Source organism: Microplitis demolitor, chromosome 6 (assembly GCF_026212275.2).
Source record: "Microplitis demolitor isolate Queensland-Clemson2020A chromosome 6, iyMicDemo2.1a, whole genome shotgun sequence".
NCBI lineage: Eukaryota > Metazoa > Arthropoda > Insecta > Hymenoptera > Braconidae > Microplitis > Microplitis demolitor.
In genome coordinates, this window is record NC_068550.1 from 3,893,075 (window position 1) to 3,909,388 (window position 16,314).

At 27.8% G+C, this 16,314-nt stretch overlaps 6 protein-coding genes across 9 annotated transcripts in view; 3 read left to right on the plus strand and 3 right to left on the minus strand.

Annotated features, from left to right (window-relative positions):
* The window catches only part of LOC103573089 (transient receptor potential-gamma protein), a 136,640-nt gene that overhangs the window by 87,392 nt on the left and 32,934 nt on the right, over nt 1-16,314 (minus strand). The window lies entirely within an intron of this gene.
* LOC128667952 (uncharacterized) lies at nt 132-3,442 on the plus strand. Its single transcript, XM_053739727.1, has 6 exons — nt 132-385; nt 1,399-1,562; nt 1,659-1,921; nt 2,558-2,784; nt 2,877-2,973; nt 3,120-3,442. The coding sequence occupies exons 1-6, from the start codon at nt 247-249 to the stop codon at nt 3,388-3,390; spliced, it is 1,161 nt and encodes a 386-aa protein (XP_053595702.1). The 5' UTR covers nt 132-246; the 3' UTR covers nt 3,391-3,442.
* Nucleotides 4,074-7,862, plus strand: LOC103572994 (uncharacterized). The gene is made up of 6 exons (XM_014441898.2): nt 4,074-4,328; nt 5,770-5,933; nt 6,030-6,292; nt 6,929-7,155; nt 7,248-7,344; nt 7,491-7,862. The coding sequence occupies exons 1-6, from the start codon at nt 4,190-4,192 to the stop codon at nt 7,759-7,761; spliced, it is 1,161 nt and encodes a 386-aa protein (XP_014297384.2). The 5' UTR covers nt 4,074-4,189; the 3' UTR covers nt 7,762-7,862.
* Nucleotides 8,272-10,262, minus strand: LOC103572971 (mitochondrial amidoxime-reducing component 1). Its single transcript, XM_014441914.2, has 4 exons — nt 10,056-10,262; nt 9,189-9,760; nt 8,795-9,072; nt 8,272-8,728 (listed from the first exon to the last, which is right to left on the minus strand). Exons 1-4 carry the CDS (start codon nt 10,057-10,059, stop codon nt 8,578-8,580), a joined length of 1,005 nt encoding a protein of 334 aa, XP_014297400.1. The 5' UTR covers nt 10,060-10,262; the 3' UTR covers nt 8,272-8,577.
* LOC103572954 (mitochondrial amidoxime-reducing component 1) lies at nt 10,873-12,729 on the minus strand. Its single transcript, XM_008551786.3, has 4 exons — nt 12,443-12,729; nt 11,704-12,284; nt 11,347-11,624; nt 10,873-11,274 (listed from the first exon to the last, which is right to left on the minus strand). The coding sequence occupies exons 1-4, from the start codon at nt 12,444-12,446 to the stop codon at nt 11,112-11,114; spliced, it is 1,026 nt and encodes a 341-aa protein (XP_008550008.1). The 5' UTR covers nt 12,447-12,729; the 3' UTR covers nt 10,873-11,111.
* On the plus strand, nt 13,692-15,935 carry LOC103572948 (vesicle-associated membrane protein 7). The gene is made up of 5 exons (XM_014441953.2): nt 13,692-13,929; nt 14,128-14,339; nt 14,690-14,827; nt 15,161-15,319; nt 15,536-15,935. The coding sequence occupies exons 2-5, from the start codon at nt 14,136-14,138 to the stop codon at nt 15,695-15,697; spliced, it is 663 nt and encodes a 220-aa protein (XP_014297439.1). The 5' UTR covers nt 13,692-13,929; nt 14,128-14,135; the 3' UTR covers nt 15,698-15,935.

The following is a 16,314-nucleotide window of genomic DNA, read 5'->3' on the forward strand; positions in this document are numbered from 1 at the left end:
TTAAAGCAATAATATTTATCTCGGATTCATAAATTTTATCATTTTTGCGTTTTCCATAAATTTCCACTAAATTTTTAAACTGAGAACAATAAAAAAAAAATTTAATAACTACATTTGAGTATCATAATATAACTTTATTTTCTGTAACATCATGTATTGACATTTAACATCATTTAAAGTCATCATTTTTAACTGGAATATATCACCAACTATTAGAAAAAATCGTTTACTATTGTTCGAACAATAATGATCCATCACTTCAGTTTTAATGAAATTCGAATCTGGATTTCCCTATTAATTATTGAAATTAATCTATCATCGATAGTATCAGTGTCATCGGAATTAGTTTCAATTCAAAAACAAGACCCAAATAAATCGAATACAGGTATTGCATATTATTTTCTAAGTCGACTCTATATTTGTTTTCAACTACAATTAGTTGCAAAGAAAAAAAAATTTTTTTTGGAAAGACCAAAAGTCTCACGCCTCAAATGCTCATATTGTCATATAAAAGCTAACCTTCCCCTCGCGGTCTGATCTGGTAGCCATTATACCAAATCACTTACTTGAAAGATGTTACTAATTGTATTCAGATGAATACAAACAAACTTTAGAAAATTGAAAACATCAATTTTCACAGATAGTTATTTTCACTTACATTTTTTTGTTCGAGTAAGAATTGTGTGGACCAATAAAATAAAATAAAAAATATTACATTTTGCACATTTTCGATGATGTTAAATGCAGAAGCAAACAAAAAATAAAGAATAAAAGTTCGGCATTTTTATAGTTTTTTTACAGCATTCTTTTGGTAAATGTACGTATAAAAAACAAAGTGAGATGTATACGATTATGAATATGGAAAAAAATGACCGAAAATCATGTGAACAATAAATTTTAAGAAAAAATCTCAGTAAATTCATCAAATTATACTGATATTTTTTAAATGAAAAAAAGTTGGTTGCTGATAATCCATAGGGTTCACCTCAAAGATATATGACAACTTCTATAATGAAAATTAAGTTGATTCATTGTTCGTGAGAGCTTGAATCCAGATGACTCGTAGACATACATCCTAAAGGACGTCACTTTAATCAAATTTTTATCTGAATTTTTTTTTGATTATAAATAATTACATTTAATAAAAAAATCGACCATCGCATTAATCAGACTTTAAAGTTTCCTAAAATTATTAATGAGTACAAAGTACACGATCAACTAATACTTTGGATTATTGAAATTACTTATGCGAGCATTCTGCGAAAAAGTGGCTATTCGACAGTAAAGCCCACCTAAATGCTTCGCATTTGAGGCGTGAAAAAAAAAAGAACTAGCTCGCTGAATATCAGTTTTGTAAATAATCCTTTTTCCATTTTTAATTTTCAAACTTATTCGAAGACTTTTACACGTATTTCAATAGTCTTTACGCATTCCGAGTCGACGAAGAAAGTTTAAATAGGGATTCCAATTGTTCTGGTCATTGTGATTTGCTCGATGATGAGTTTGTTTATAATTATGGCAGTATATGTGATGGAATTGTTCATGAGTGCTGGCTTATACAAGTAAGATAATTAAAACTAAACAAAGTAATATAACTGAACGATAAATAGATAGTTTTACCACAAATTGTCATATTAAAATATAATTTATTGATTTAGCATAGCGCAAGACGATTAGATGCAGTAAACAATTACAAACAAGTACATAGACGCAATATTGGTGTTTTAAACGATCCGATAAGGAGAGATCCTTTTTATGTTAATGCAGCACGTAAAAATTTAGAGGAAGCAAGATGGTTAGTGGATCATACTGGGAGCGATTGTGGATGTTTATGTGAACGTAAATCTAATTCATATTATAACATTCATGGTCCATTACTCGACTCAATTTGTTTTGATCATGTCGAAGTGGATAACGGATAGTAAGTCAATACTATATTTATGATCAAATAACTCATCTATAAATTACCTAAAAGTAGATAAAGAAGGCTGATAAATATACATAAATTTAATAAGACCCTTTATTGAAATCAATCTTACTTTTTTTAAGTATTTCTTAAGAAAAGGGAATATGAAAGAAGTTATGATATCACTCTCTAATTTCCACCTGAATCAATGACTAACATTTTTTTTTTTAAATTGAAATTGTAATTCAACTTGTCGATTAAATGGTTCACATCATCTAATTTTAAATGTATACAGCGAAATTTCGGATGAAATATAGTTACGAATGAAGAGGCATGTTAATTTCTAGCGCCAAATATGCAGATGCATAATACGTGATATCAGAAACTGATTATCGATCATTTAAGACGAAAATATAAAAATTTCAGGCGGAGTATTTCAATTGAAACGCTTTCACAGTAACACTTGTGAAACGTTTGTAACAGCAGATTTTTAAAATTTTATAATGTTTCATTGTATCAAGCCGATTGCTAAGCTTTTCGTAATTTGAAATTGTCAATCATAACCCGAACAGAATTTTGGTGAAAATCGATCACCAATTTTTTCGCCTCTATATTCATTAAAAATTGATACATAAAATACTATTTTTATAGTGTGGTAACAGGGGTCAGATTTAAAAGATATGAGAACAGAATACATCTTGAACTTCAACAAGGAATACTAGCAAACGGACGAATTGATGCTGGTACCGTAGCATGGAAAAAAACGAGTGAATGTAATAATTCAAAACCAGTAGTCTATGACTTCAGAGGTAGTTCTTACAAAGGTTTAAATTTTGTATTGGAAGATATGATTCTTCCACGCAAGCAAGTCGTTATTGGTGAGTTATGAAAAACGCAATAACTAATAATTATATAGATATGTACTAGTAGCTATTGTCGAAAAGTAATTTGTTAATATGTTTTTGTGTAGGCGTAACAGTTGGGGAAAAATTACTAGGACAATACGTAACTGATGATGGTAATTTAGATACTATGAAAATAATTGATCACACTCAATGTTATGGGAGGTAATTAAATTTGTATAATGTTGAATATAACCAAAAAAACAATTGATAACCAAAATTACTAAGGACGTTATTTCAAAGTTATTAGTTTCATAGTTTAAAATGTAATATAGTATGAATAATGTTAACTACGTTGTTACTACATTTAGTTCCGGAACTCGGAATTTGGTGCATGGTTACTCCCGACTTCTGCCACCCACAAATTTTCTAGGAATGCATATTCCATGTAGTACATCATGTAAACATCATTTGTTATTTGGTGGAACATCATATGATTCTGATTTCATACAACATATTGTTCCATATATTGATTTACAAGAAATAGTTACTGATCCGCCTGAACCAATTCGAGGAATCGGTTGGTACTACAGAGGTTATCCTGAATCTGGAGGATTTTTGGCTTTAAGAATTTGGAAATAAGAATAATCATTGCTCAATTTATATTGAAAAATAAATATTGATGTTGAATAAATATATGTATTTATTATTGTTTCAAATTCAATAAGATATTGTCATATACAGCTAGACTAATTTTTTGAGGTTTCGAAACGTAGGCATCTATAGATAGTATACGTAGAGATCGTAAACGAACTCGATTTTTAAAAATTATACTGATATTAATAGCAAGACATTTTTAAAAAAAGAATTAACTTTCTACAGCTGGGAGTTACTAAGCAAATATAATATAAAATAATTAGAATACTCAACAATCGAGTTATTGTAAATTGGGTTTTATAGAAAAAATCAAAGCTATTCATTTTCGGAGTGACGGAAAATTTTGTAAACATAAAATATAAAATTAAATGAAAAAGTATTTCGATTTTTTTCCACTCTATTTTTTTGACAAAAATTTGCAGATAAAAACCTGTGTATGTGTGTTTCTGTATTGTAATTCTGTAATTTTTTTTTTATTCTGATTATTTATTTTTATTGTAAATGAATAAAATGTTATAGATAATAAAAACTCGGCAAAGTTAAAGCAATAATATTTATCTCGAATTCATAAATTTTATCATTTTTGCGTTTTCCATAAATTTCCACTAAATTTTTAAACTGAGAACAATAAAAAAAAATTTAATAACTACATTTGAGTATCATAATATAACTTTATTTTCTGTAACATCATGTATTGACATTTAACATCATTTAAAGTCATCATTTTTAACTGGAATATATCACCAACTATTCGGAAAAATCATTTACTATTGTTCGAACAATAATGATCCATCAGTTGAGTTTTAATGAAATTCGAATCTGGATTTCCCTATTAATTATTGAAATTAATCTATCATCGATAGTATCAGTGTCATCGGAATTAGTTTCAATTCAAAAACAAGACCCAAATAAATTGGATAAAGGTATTGCATATTATTTTCTAAGTCGACTCTATATTTGTTTTCAACTACAATTAGTTGCAAAGAAAAAAAAATTTTTTTTGGAAAGACCAAAAGTCTCACGCCTCAAATGCTCATATTGTCATATAAAAGCTAACCTTCCCCTCGCGGTCTGATCTGGTAGCCATTATACCAAATCACTTACTTGAAAGATGTTACTAATTGTATTCAGATGAATACAAACAAACTTTAGAAAATTGAAAACATCAATTTTCACAGATAGTTATTTTCACTTACATTTTTTTGTTCGAGTAAGAATTGTGTGAACCAATAAAATAAAATAAAAAATTTTACATTTTGCACATTTTCGATGATGTTAAATGCAGAAGCAAACAAAAAATAAAACCATATTTTTTACAATTTTCTATTTCATCAGCGTAAATCTGGCAAAATTGCAGGATACTGACAGTATTATTAAAAAGTAAAAGTTCGGCATTTTTATAGTTTTTTTACAGCATTTTTTTGGTAAATGCTCGGTATTTTTATAGTTTTTTCGTAGCATTTTTTCAGTAAAAGTTCAGCATTTTTATAGTAATATTACTGTAGTAATCTGGTAACTTTACAGCATAAGTACAGAAAGTATATGGCATAACTACAGGAAAAAAACTGGCCAATATAACCATATTAATACCAAATTATTACGGTAAATTTACGGCATGTGCATAAATGCCGAAAATATACGGCATTTTTACGGCATTCTCAAAACCGCGAGGGTCTAAAACAAAATGAATTTAAAAAAAAAATAGATAATATATAAACTGACAGCTGGTTCAGTTTTTTTACAGGGGGTGCTTGCAGTACCTACATGAGTAGAATAGATATGGTATACGTATAAAAAACAAAGTGAGATGTATACGATTATGAATATGGAAAAAAATGACCGAAAATCATGTGGACAATAAATTTTAAGAAAAAATCTCAGTAAATTCATCAAATTATATTGATATTTTTTAAATGAAAAAAAGTTGGTTGCTGATAATCTATAGGGTTCACCTCAAAGATATATGACAACTTCTACAATGAAAATTAAGTTGATTTATTGTTCGTGAGAGCTTGAATCCAGGTGACTCGTAGACATACATCCTAAAGGACGTCACTTTAATCAAATTTTTATCTGAATTTTTCTTTGATTATAAATAATTACATTTAATAAAAAAATCGACCATCGCATTAATCAGACTTTAAAGTTTCCTAAAATTATTAATGAGTACAAAGTACACCATCAACTAATACTTTGGATTATTGAAATTACTTATGCGAGCATTCTGCGAAAAAGTGGCTATTCGACAGTAAAGCCCACCTAAATGCTTCGCATTTGAGGCGTGAAAAAAAAAGAACTAGCTCACTGAATATCAGTTTTGTAAATAATACTTTTTCCATTTTTAATTTTCAAACTTATTCGAAGACTCTTACACGTATTTCAATAGTCTTTACGCATTCCGAGTCGACGAAGAAAGTTTAAATAGGGATTTCAATTGTTCTGGTCGTTGTGATTTGCTCGATGATGAGTTTGTTTATAATTATGGCAGTATATGTGATGGAATTGTTCATGAGTGCTGGCTTATACAAGTAAGATAATTAAAACTAAACAAAGTAATATAACTGAACGATAAATAGATAGTTTTACCACAAATTGTCATATTAAAATATAATTTATTGATTTAGCATAGCGCAAAACGATTAGATGCAGTAAACAATTACAAACAAGTACGTAGACGCAATATTGGTGTTTTAAACGATCCGATAGGGGGAGATCCTTTTTATGTTAATGCAGCACGTAAAAATTTAGAGGAAGCAAGATGGTTAGTGGATCATACTGGGAGCGATTGTGGATGTTTATGTGAACGTAAATCTAATTCATATTATAACATTCATGGTCCATTACTCGACTCAATTTGTTTTGATCATGTCGAAGTGGATAACGGATAGTAAGTCAATACTATATTTATGATCAAATAACTCATCTATAAATTACCTAAAAGTAGATAAAGAAGGCTGATAAATATACATAAATTTAATAAGACCCTTTATTGAAATCAATCTTACTTTTTTTAAGTATTTCTTAAGAAAAGGGAATATGAAAGAAGTTATGATATCACTCTCTAATTTCCACCTGAATCAATGACTAACATTTTTTTTTTTAAATTAAAATTGTAATTCAACTTGTCGATTAAATGGTTCACATCATCTAATTTTAAATGTATACAGCGAAATTTCGGATGAAATATAGTTACGAATGAAGAGGCATGTTAATTTCTAGCGCCAAATATGCAGATGCATAATACGTGATATCAGAAACTGATTATCGATCATTTAAGACGAAAATATAAAAATTTCAGGCGGAGTATTTCAATTGAAACGCTTTCACAGTAACACTTGTGAAACGTTTGTAACAGCAGATTTTTAAAATTTTATAATGTTTCATTGTATCAAGCCGATTGCTAAGCTTTTCGTAATTTGAAATTGTCAATCATAATCCGAACAGAATTCTGGTGAAAATCGATCGCCAATTTTTTCGCCTCTATATTCATTAAAAATTGATACATAAAGTACTATTTTTATAGTGTGGTAACAGGGGTCAGATTTAAAAGATATGAGAACAGAATACATCTTGAACTTCAACAAGGAATACTAGCAAACGGACGAATTGATGCTGGTACCGTAGCATGGAAAAAAACGAGTGAATGTAATAATTCAAAACCAGTAGTCTATAACTTCAGAGGTAGTTCTTACAAAGGTTTAAATTTTGTATTGGAAGATATGATTCTTCCACGCAAGCAAGTCGTTATTGGTGAGTTATGAAAAACGCAATAACTAATAATTATATAGATATATACTAGTAGCTATTGTCGAAAAGTAATTTGTTAATATGTTTTTGTGTAGGCGTAACAGTTGGGGAAAAATTACTAGGACAATACGTAACTGATGATGGTAATTTAGATACTATGAAAATAATTGATCACACTCAATGTTATGGGAGGTAATTAAATTTGTATAATGTTGAATATAACCAAAAAAACAATTGATAACCAAAATTACTAAGGACGTTATTTCAAAGTTATTAGTTTCATAGTTTAAAATGTAATATAGTATGAATAATGTTAACTACGTTGTTACTACATTTAGTTCCAGAACTCGGAATTTGGTGCATGGTTACTCCCGACTTCTGCCACCCACAAATTTTCTAGGAATGCATATTCCATGTAGTACATCATGTAAACATCATTTGTTATTTGGTGGAACATCATATGATTCTGATTTCATACAACATATTGTTCCATATATTGATTTACAAGAAATAGTTACTGATCCGCCTGAACCAATTCGCGGAATCGGTTGGTACTACAGAGGTTATCCTGAATCTGGAGGATTTTTGGCTTTAAGAATTTGGAAATAAGAATAATCATTGCTCAATTTATATTGAACAATAAATATTGATGTTGAATAAATATATGTATTTATTATTGTTTCAAATTCAATAAGATATTGTCATATACAGCTAGACTAATTTTTTGAGGTTTCGAAACGTAGGCATCTATAGATAGTATACGTAGAGATCGTAAACGAACTCGATTTTTAAAAATTATACTGATATTAATAGCAAGACATTTTAAAAAAAAGAATTAACTTTCTACAGCTGGGAGTTACTAAGCAAATATAATATAAAATAATTAGAATACTCAACAATCGAGTTATTGTAAATTGGGTTTTATAGAAAAAATCAAAGCTATTCATTTTCGGAGCGATAGAAAATTTTTTAAACATAAAATATAAAATTAAATGAAAAAGTATTTCGATTTTTTTCCACTCTATTTTTTTGACAAAAATTTGCAGATAAAAACCTGTGTATGTTATCTTAGAAATTTTTTATTTTTTTCAGAATCGTGACTTATTTTTATACCAAGCCATAGATAATGATAATTTTACAATTTTATTTTTTTTTAAATTTAATGAAACCGTGTAAGATAAAAAAAAATACCATGTAAGTGATAAAGAAACATAAAATTGAGAATTTGTAATGGTTACATTCATATTTGGATTCATATTTATTAATTGCTACATATTTTTCTTCATATAACAACGTCAGCTATAAAACTAATATCAAATATTGAGACATAATAAATCAAATATAATCACATATAAAAATTTCATTAACTATGAACTATATTACAATTCTACCCAATGAATCCCAAGGTTCTGGTTACAAATGTGTTTACTGGAGATCATCTTTCTCAGGGACATTAACATAAATGGGATCTCCAATTTTGACATTGCCACTTGGTCCTTTTAATCCCAGATGAATGCCCATCACTGGACTGTCTCCAGTGAAACGACGTAAAGCAGGATCTTGAACGTTTCTGTATCTAAAAATAAACTTGCTAATGTATTTCACACGAAAATTCTACAGTTTTAATAAATAGATCACGTACTTTCGTAAAGTAACCAATGGTTCCATTTTAGGATGCTTGACGCCCTCGTTTGGATCAATAGTTGTATGCAAACATCTAGTGCAAGGTCTTATATTACGAAAAATCACATCTCCTATTTTAACCCATTTCCAAGTGTCTTCTTCAAGAGGTTTAGCCCCTTCTACAAGAAAATTGAGCCGAAAATTTAAAGCAGTAACCGGCTCTTCTAGTCGATCGTTCAAATCATCTACTGAAGCTTTGTTCATTAATGAAAAAGATGTTTCATCTGGAAACGCGCCCTATAAATAAATAATTACATGACTGAAAAATATTAGAAACATCATTTCCAAATCATTAATTATCAATATTTAACTAATTCTCAGTAATTAACTTTAAATTGTACTAATTAACATACGATATGTGAATTTTCAATCAGCGGGAATCCCCTATTGTGTTTTCTCCCATCACGAGACGGTTTTTCAAGTGGATAGTACACTAGTCTAAAGCCAGTGTCTTCTTGAACTAGAAATCGAGATATCCAACGAGCGACTTCATCTCCGCAATCAGAAGCTGGAGTAGACTGACCCCAGATTACAACTTTGAGCATTTTGTTTCTTACTTCCGCTAGATCAATGCTTATATTAGTCATTCCAGGTGCACTCAAAGTCAAAACTGACCCTTCTATACTAGGAGTCACAAGGACCATTTGCGGATATTTTCGTGCAGTAATAAATCTACCGTCTAGTTGTGTCACCATCAGTGTACGATCACGTAACCAGCCTTTTTTGCATCCCAATTGAGTGCATTCAACTTCTGTCTCCTTAATGTAACCGAATGATTTCACGGGGAAAACAAAGATGTCACTTAATTCACCGACTTTACGCCACTTGTTCGGCAATTTTGTATTTTTCCGCCATCGCCACCATGTAAATGCTAAAGCCGTTACTCCTATCGCCAATGCTGTCACATAACTCGGTCGTATTCGATCTATTTGAAAAAATATTTTTTTTCTTCCATTATTAATTGATGGTAAAACAGTTCCAGTGGATGTTTTCATATCAAGTGATACTAATCTTAATAATGCAAAGCAACATTTTTTTAGATTTTTTTTAAGTTGAATTATTGATAGATAAAATATCTAATCAACCGATTAATAAGATCATACATAGAATACTATATGTATATATTTATTTCAATAATTAAAACTTTCCGTAATAAGTTTACGCTATTGCTAAGAAAATAAAAATATTACTGTAATTATTTATCAAAAAATAATACTTACCCATTATGATAACTTTGAATTTGCTCACATGAATAAAAATATATAAAAATGTATTATATATTTAATTTAAATATATTGTTTTTACAATATCGCGCACAAGGAAATTTTATTACATCGTTCTTTGACCGTAATCAAACTACTGAGTGTAATAACACTGATACACACTATAATATATATAAATATTTATAATATGAAATAAACTCTGCAATCTACGCAGCATTTACTACATCACCTTGATCGTTAATTTTCAAGGTCATTTATGAATTCTCCGTTGAGTTCAAACGCTTAATATATAATTTAGTATAAATTAAATAAAGTAAATTGTAGACAAAATGTATATGTTTATACAAACTCCTATAGGAGACAGGGCAAATTGAACCCGCGATATTTTTTTTAAATTATTTTAAGACGCAAACGCGAAGTGTTTTTGATCTAGTAAAATTTTTGTATGAAATCTTTCAAAAAATTTGAATAAGCATTTTAAAAAATTAATTATTTTTTTGGTGTGGCCCACTTTTCCCCACAGCAAGATGTTGTTAATGACGAATTTTATTGCTATAAAATAATCATCGGCTTAAAAAAATGTAAGTAGGGAAAAAAAACTCATTATCAGCAACAAGATATTTTTGGAAAAAAAAAAAAATATAATTTATGTGAACAAGAGTTAGTTACTGATAATTCACATTAAAAAATTATAAGTATATTTGATAAATAAATAAAAATACTCGACATTAAATACAAAGATAAATATTAACATTTAAATGCGAATATTTAAATAGTACTTTAAATTATTTGAGATTTTTTAAAAAAACATTTATTATGTTTTTTTATTACAAAGTTTGTACTTGTAAACTTTATAAAAATATATAAATATTTTTTAAACCACATAAAAAATTACATATTCACTTGTTTTGTATTACAGTTAATTAAAGTAATTATTGTTATTATTAAAAATAAAATTATAGTTATAGTAATAATTTACAATTAACTGCCAGATTTGTGAGGTGAATGTGGCAAATTGGGACAAATGCACTCGCATGAGTCCCAACGCTTTAGCTATGGAGGTGACACTGAAGGATTATCTTCTTCAGTGATTCCTACATAAACTGGGTCTCCAATTCTTACGACACCGTTTGGTCCTTTTAGTCCCAAATGAACACCCATAACAGGAACATCTCCCGTTAGAGTACGTAATATAGGATCTTCCATTTGTCTGTATCTGTTAATTATAATTTGCCATCGTTATTACTCATTAGCATTATTTAGATAATTATTATAATAAATGACATACTTTCTTAATGTTTTCAATGGTTCCACTTTAGGATGCTTAACACCTAAATCTGGATCAACAGTTGTAAATATACATCTGGTACAAGGTTTTACATTGCGAAATAAAACTCCGCCAATTTTAATCCAATCCCAAGAATCTTCCTCTAGAGGTTCCGCACCTTTTACTACAAAATTTGGCCTAAATTGTAATGGAGTTACTGGATCTTCTATACGAGTATTCAAATCATTTATTGAGGCTTCATTCATTAATGTATAAGCTGTTGCGTCTGGATACGCACCCTATAAATAAAAAAAAAAAATAAATAAATAAAATAAAATGAAAATTAAATAAAATGAAAAGAAAAAAAAATTAACATACGACATCGGCATTTTCCGTGAGAGGATATCCTCGATTTTGCTTTCTAACATCGCGATACGGTCCATCAAGTGGATAGTAGACCAGCCTGAGGCCAGTGTCCTCTTGAAGAAGAAAGCGGGACAGCCAGCGGGCAACTTCTTCACCGCAATCGCAAGCAGGAACTGACTGATTCCATACCGATGCTTTAAAGCTTTTGTTTCCAATCTGAGCTAGATCTGTGCTAATGGTCATCATTCCTGGTGCACGGAGAGTCAAGACTGAACCCGCTACGCTTGGGGTCACTTGGACCATCCGCGGTATTTGCCGGCCCGTTACAAATTTACCTGACAAATCTATAACCATAAGTGTGCGATCACGCAGCCATCCAGATTTACATCCCAATTGGGTGCATTCGATTGCTGTCTCACGTATGCAGCCTAATGATTTAACTGGGAACACAAATATGTTGCTCAGTTCGCCGACTTTACGCCACTTGCTGGGTAATTTGTAATTTTTTCTCTGTCGCCACCACCACCAGGCAAACATTACTAAAGTTGTTGTTCCTATTGCTAAGGCTGTTATATAGCTCAGTCGTGTTCTATCTGTTTTAATTAAATTATCCATTAATAAAATATTTATAATAATAATAAAATTTATTTGCTACTTATTAATTTTAAAAAAAAATTTTCTGTTCATAAATTTTAAAATTGAAATATTTTACAAATAATTTAAATAATTTAAATAAAAATTTACTACTTACCCATAATATAATTAATATCTTAGTCACTTAAAAGTAAATTACTTAAGATTATGTAAAATTTGTACACAATTTGTATGTATTTTTTTTTTTTAATTAACTGATAACACAAAAAAAAAATATGGCAGATTTGATATTATGAATCGTGATAATGATCGTTTGGCTGCCGGCACACGACTGGGACGATATATATGGTGTAAAAATTTAGTCTATGATATACTCGATGTACTGCTCTATACTATTATATTTATACCATATATATATGTATATTTTAGCGAGTACATGTAGTACTACAGCATAGAAAGGAATCACGCATGGCGCATCTTAAACACGAAAGATACCGTTATCGATCCATGCAACATTTACTATCGCGTTTGATTGTTGGTATACAAATATATGTGATCCATGAATAATATGTGTATGTTAACTGTAAATGTATGAGGTTTATTGAAATGAAAATGATAATTTTTTAATTAGAAATAATTAATTGATAAATTAATTTGTAGTTTAATTATTACCCTTCAAACTATTATTAGAAAAAAGTAAATTAAACTATAAATTTATTAATACATAAATTTTAATTACTCTATTAAAAAACTGGAATTATTCATTGATAAATTATCAAGATTTTTTATTTTTATTTTAATGAGGATTTTTTTTATAGATGGAATTTTAATTATTAAAATTGTTAATAACTTAATATTTGTTAAATAGTTATCTATATAATCACTGATTTTTTGAATAACTTTTACTAGAAAAATAAAAATTTTATTTTTATTGAGGCGGAAAAAATTAACATGAATAATTTATAATGTTTATGGATAATAATAAATAATTAATCATTACGAGGTTCATTAATTACTATTATTAGTAATTAATTAATTAAATCAGCTAGAATTAATTATTTTCGATACTTCAAGCGAAAAAAAACTAATTTCATAAACTGAGAAAATAATTTTTAGCTTTCAGTAAATAAATTTATATATAAAGTAATTTTTAATAAATTAACATATCAATTTTATAATTAATTTCGATTCGTTAATTAAATCTGCTAAATTTGAATAAATATAATTTTATTTTTTTAATCTAAAAAAATATATTGGTAATAAATTTAATAAAATAAATTTTTAAACCTGACGGAAAATTTAAATTTTCCCGCCAATATAAAATACTACACATTCCAACCGCGACAGCGTTTTATATAAAATAAAATAAGAGATTAAAATAAAAAAAATCAGCTGATGAATTTCAGTGTTTTGACGTTTGTCAGTTCTTAAATGTCAGTCACCGTATATCTAAATTATCAGCAATTATTAATTATCTAATTAAACTAAATCTCTGCCTAACTCTTCTCTTAAATTTCTTATCTTTTCATTTGCATCATAAAAATAATTTAAATCAAACCAATAGAAAAAAAAATAATAAACAAAGCAGACAAATAATTAATTATTAAATTGAACAGTATTGTAATTATTGTACGTCATAAATCGGTGAGTCATTTAAAACACATTGTCATTATTCATTTATCATTGTTTTTTGTTACTAATTCATTTGATGACAAGCTGACATCTGTGATATTTCTTTTAAAAATCTAAACAATAAATTATTTGAATTTTTATTTAGATCTAAGTGTCAATATTTGATTATTAGGTTACATAAATATTAATAATTGTTTCTATTTTTTTCAGGAGTAATCATGCCTATTTTATACAGTGTTATTTCACGTGGACCAACAATATTAGCTAAATATGCAACCTGTACTGGTAATTTTGAAGAAGTTATTGATAAAATATTACCTAAAATACCGCCACATAATGACAAGCTAACATATTCACAAGGACCATATTTATTTCATTACATATGCGAGGATAGAATTATTTATATGTGTATTACAGATGACGTAAGTATTTTTATTTTATTATTTTTTAAATAAAAATTATAGTTATTTATTTTATTTAAATAAAATGTATGATTATTTATTAATTTTATTTGAATTAATTGAAGAGTCGCGATTTTTATCTGAGGACAAAACAACATAAATATTAATTATCAGCGACATGTAAACAATAATTTTTTGAAATTTTTCAATAATTATAACATGATTTTAAAAGTACGAATTTTTAAATTTTGATTTTTATTATATTTTATAACACTCGTCTATTGGCTAAAAAATTGAAAATAGAAATGAATAATTATTAATTTATTAGTATTAGTGAATTGACAGTTACAGGCAGTCGTTTATTTTTATAGGATTTTCAAAGATCGAGAGCATTTTTGTTTCTAAATGAAATAAAACGGAGATTTCTAGCAGCTTATGGTCCTGGTGTACATACTGCTATTGCTTATTCGATGAATCCTGAATTTTCACGTGTACTGACTAATGAAATGGTAAATTATTTTCTTTATATTATTATAAGTTACGATTAATCATGATAATTAATTAAATGTATTTTAAAAAATTCTATGCTCTAGTACTCGACTTAAAAAAGAATTTTTTTTAAATATTTTTTTTTCGTGTTTTGAATAAAATTTAAAAAATATTAAATCTGAAATTCAGTTCGAAATTCGCTTCGTAATGTACTTTAAGAGTAAAAGATTTACAATCTTTTATCTAAATTCTTTGGTTTTCTATTTAGCCATTTTTTTTATAAATATAGAGTACTTTGAGTTAAATATTCAACACTCGATTTTTTATCAATTAAATAATATTTATATTTTTAGAAACATTATAGTGAATCGAAGGATATTGATACACTATCAAAAGTTCATGGGGAATTAGACGAACTGAAAGATATAATGGTTAGAAATATTGATAATGTGGCTATGAGAGGCGAACGCTTGGAATTACTCGTTAATAAGACTGAAAATTTAACTAACAATGTAAGTATTCACTATTAATACTTTTATATTTCCTTTTTCAAACAAAAAAAATTCAATTGTTAACGTCTATATTTTAAAATCAATTCGTAAAAAAATTTAAACTAGTAATTTAAAGTCTAGACGTGAATGAGTCAAAAGCTATGACTAAATGTAATGAAAAAACTCAAAATTTTTACAAAGTAATAAATAACTAAATATTTATATTATATTTTTTAGTCTGTGACATTTAGAAAGACAAGCAGAAATTTAGCACGTTCACTATTTTGGAAAAATGTCAAAATTTATGTGATAATTGCCGCTATTTTGATTGTCGTTATTTATTTCATCGTTTCAATGTTCTGCGGGGGTCTGGCCTGGCAAAAATGCGTTGGGAACTAAAAAAATTATTCATCACCGTTTTCAAAAAATAAAAAAAGTAAAATTAAAAAAAAAATATATATATATATATAAATATATTTCTGTATTATTGTTAAGTTAAAAAGAGTAATAAAGTGAAAATTACGAACAAATAGAAATATAATATATGTATATAAAATTAATCATAAAGCACATTATTCAAGTAACATATATTTATATATATCCACCTTAATTTTTTACTGTACGATATTATTTTAAACTTATTATTTTGATTGTTATATTATTATAGTTGACATTAAATATTAAATATGAATTGTATTTTAAATGAAAAATATTAATAATAATAAATAATTAATAAAAAAAATTAACTACGAGTCAATTGTCAAATAAATAAAAAAAACACCCAGCAAATAAATAATTAAAATAACGGCGAAAATTAAAAGATAATTTATAAATTACAGGAATGAAAATAATAAAAGCTCGGGTCCATTATTCATCATCACATCCCTGTATAAAATATATAAAGCCCTTAAATTTCCCACCCCAAGATAAGATACGAAATACCCGAGCACTAGGAACTAGTTTGTGTATAAACGTAGCAGAGCGCTGGCATCGCGCCGGGATCCCGGGTCATTCTA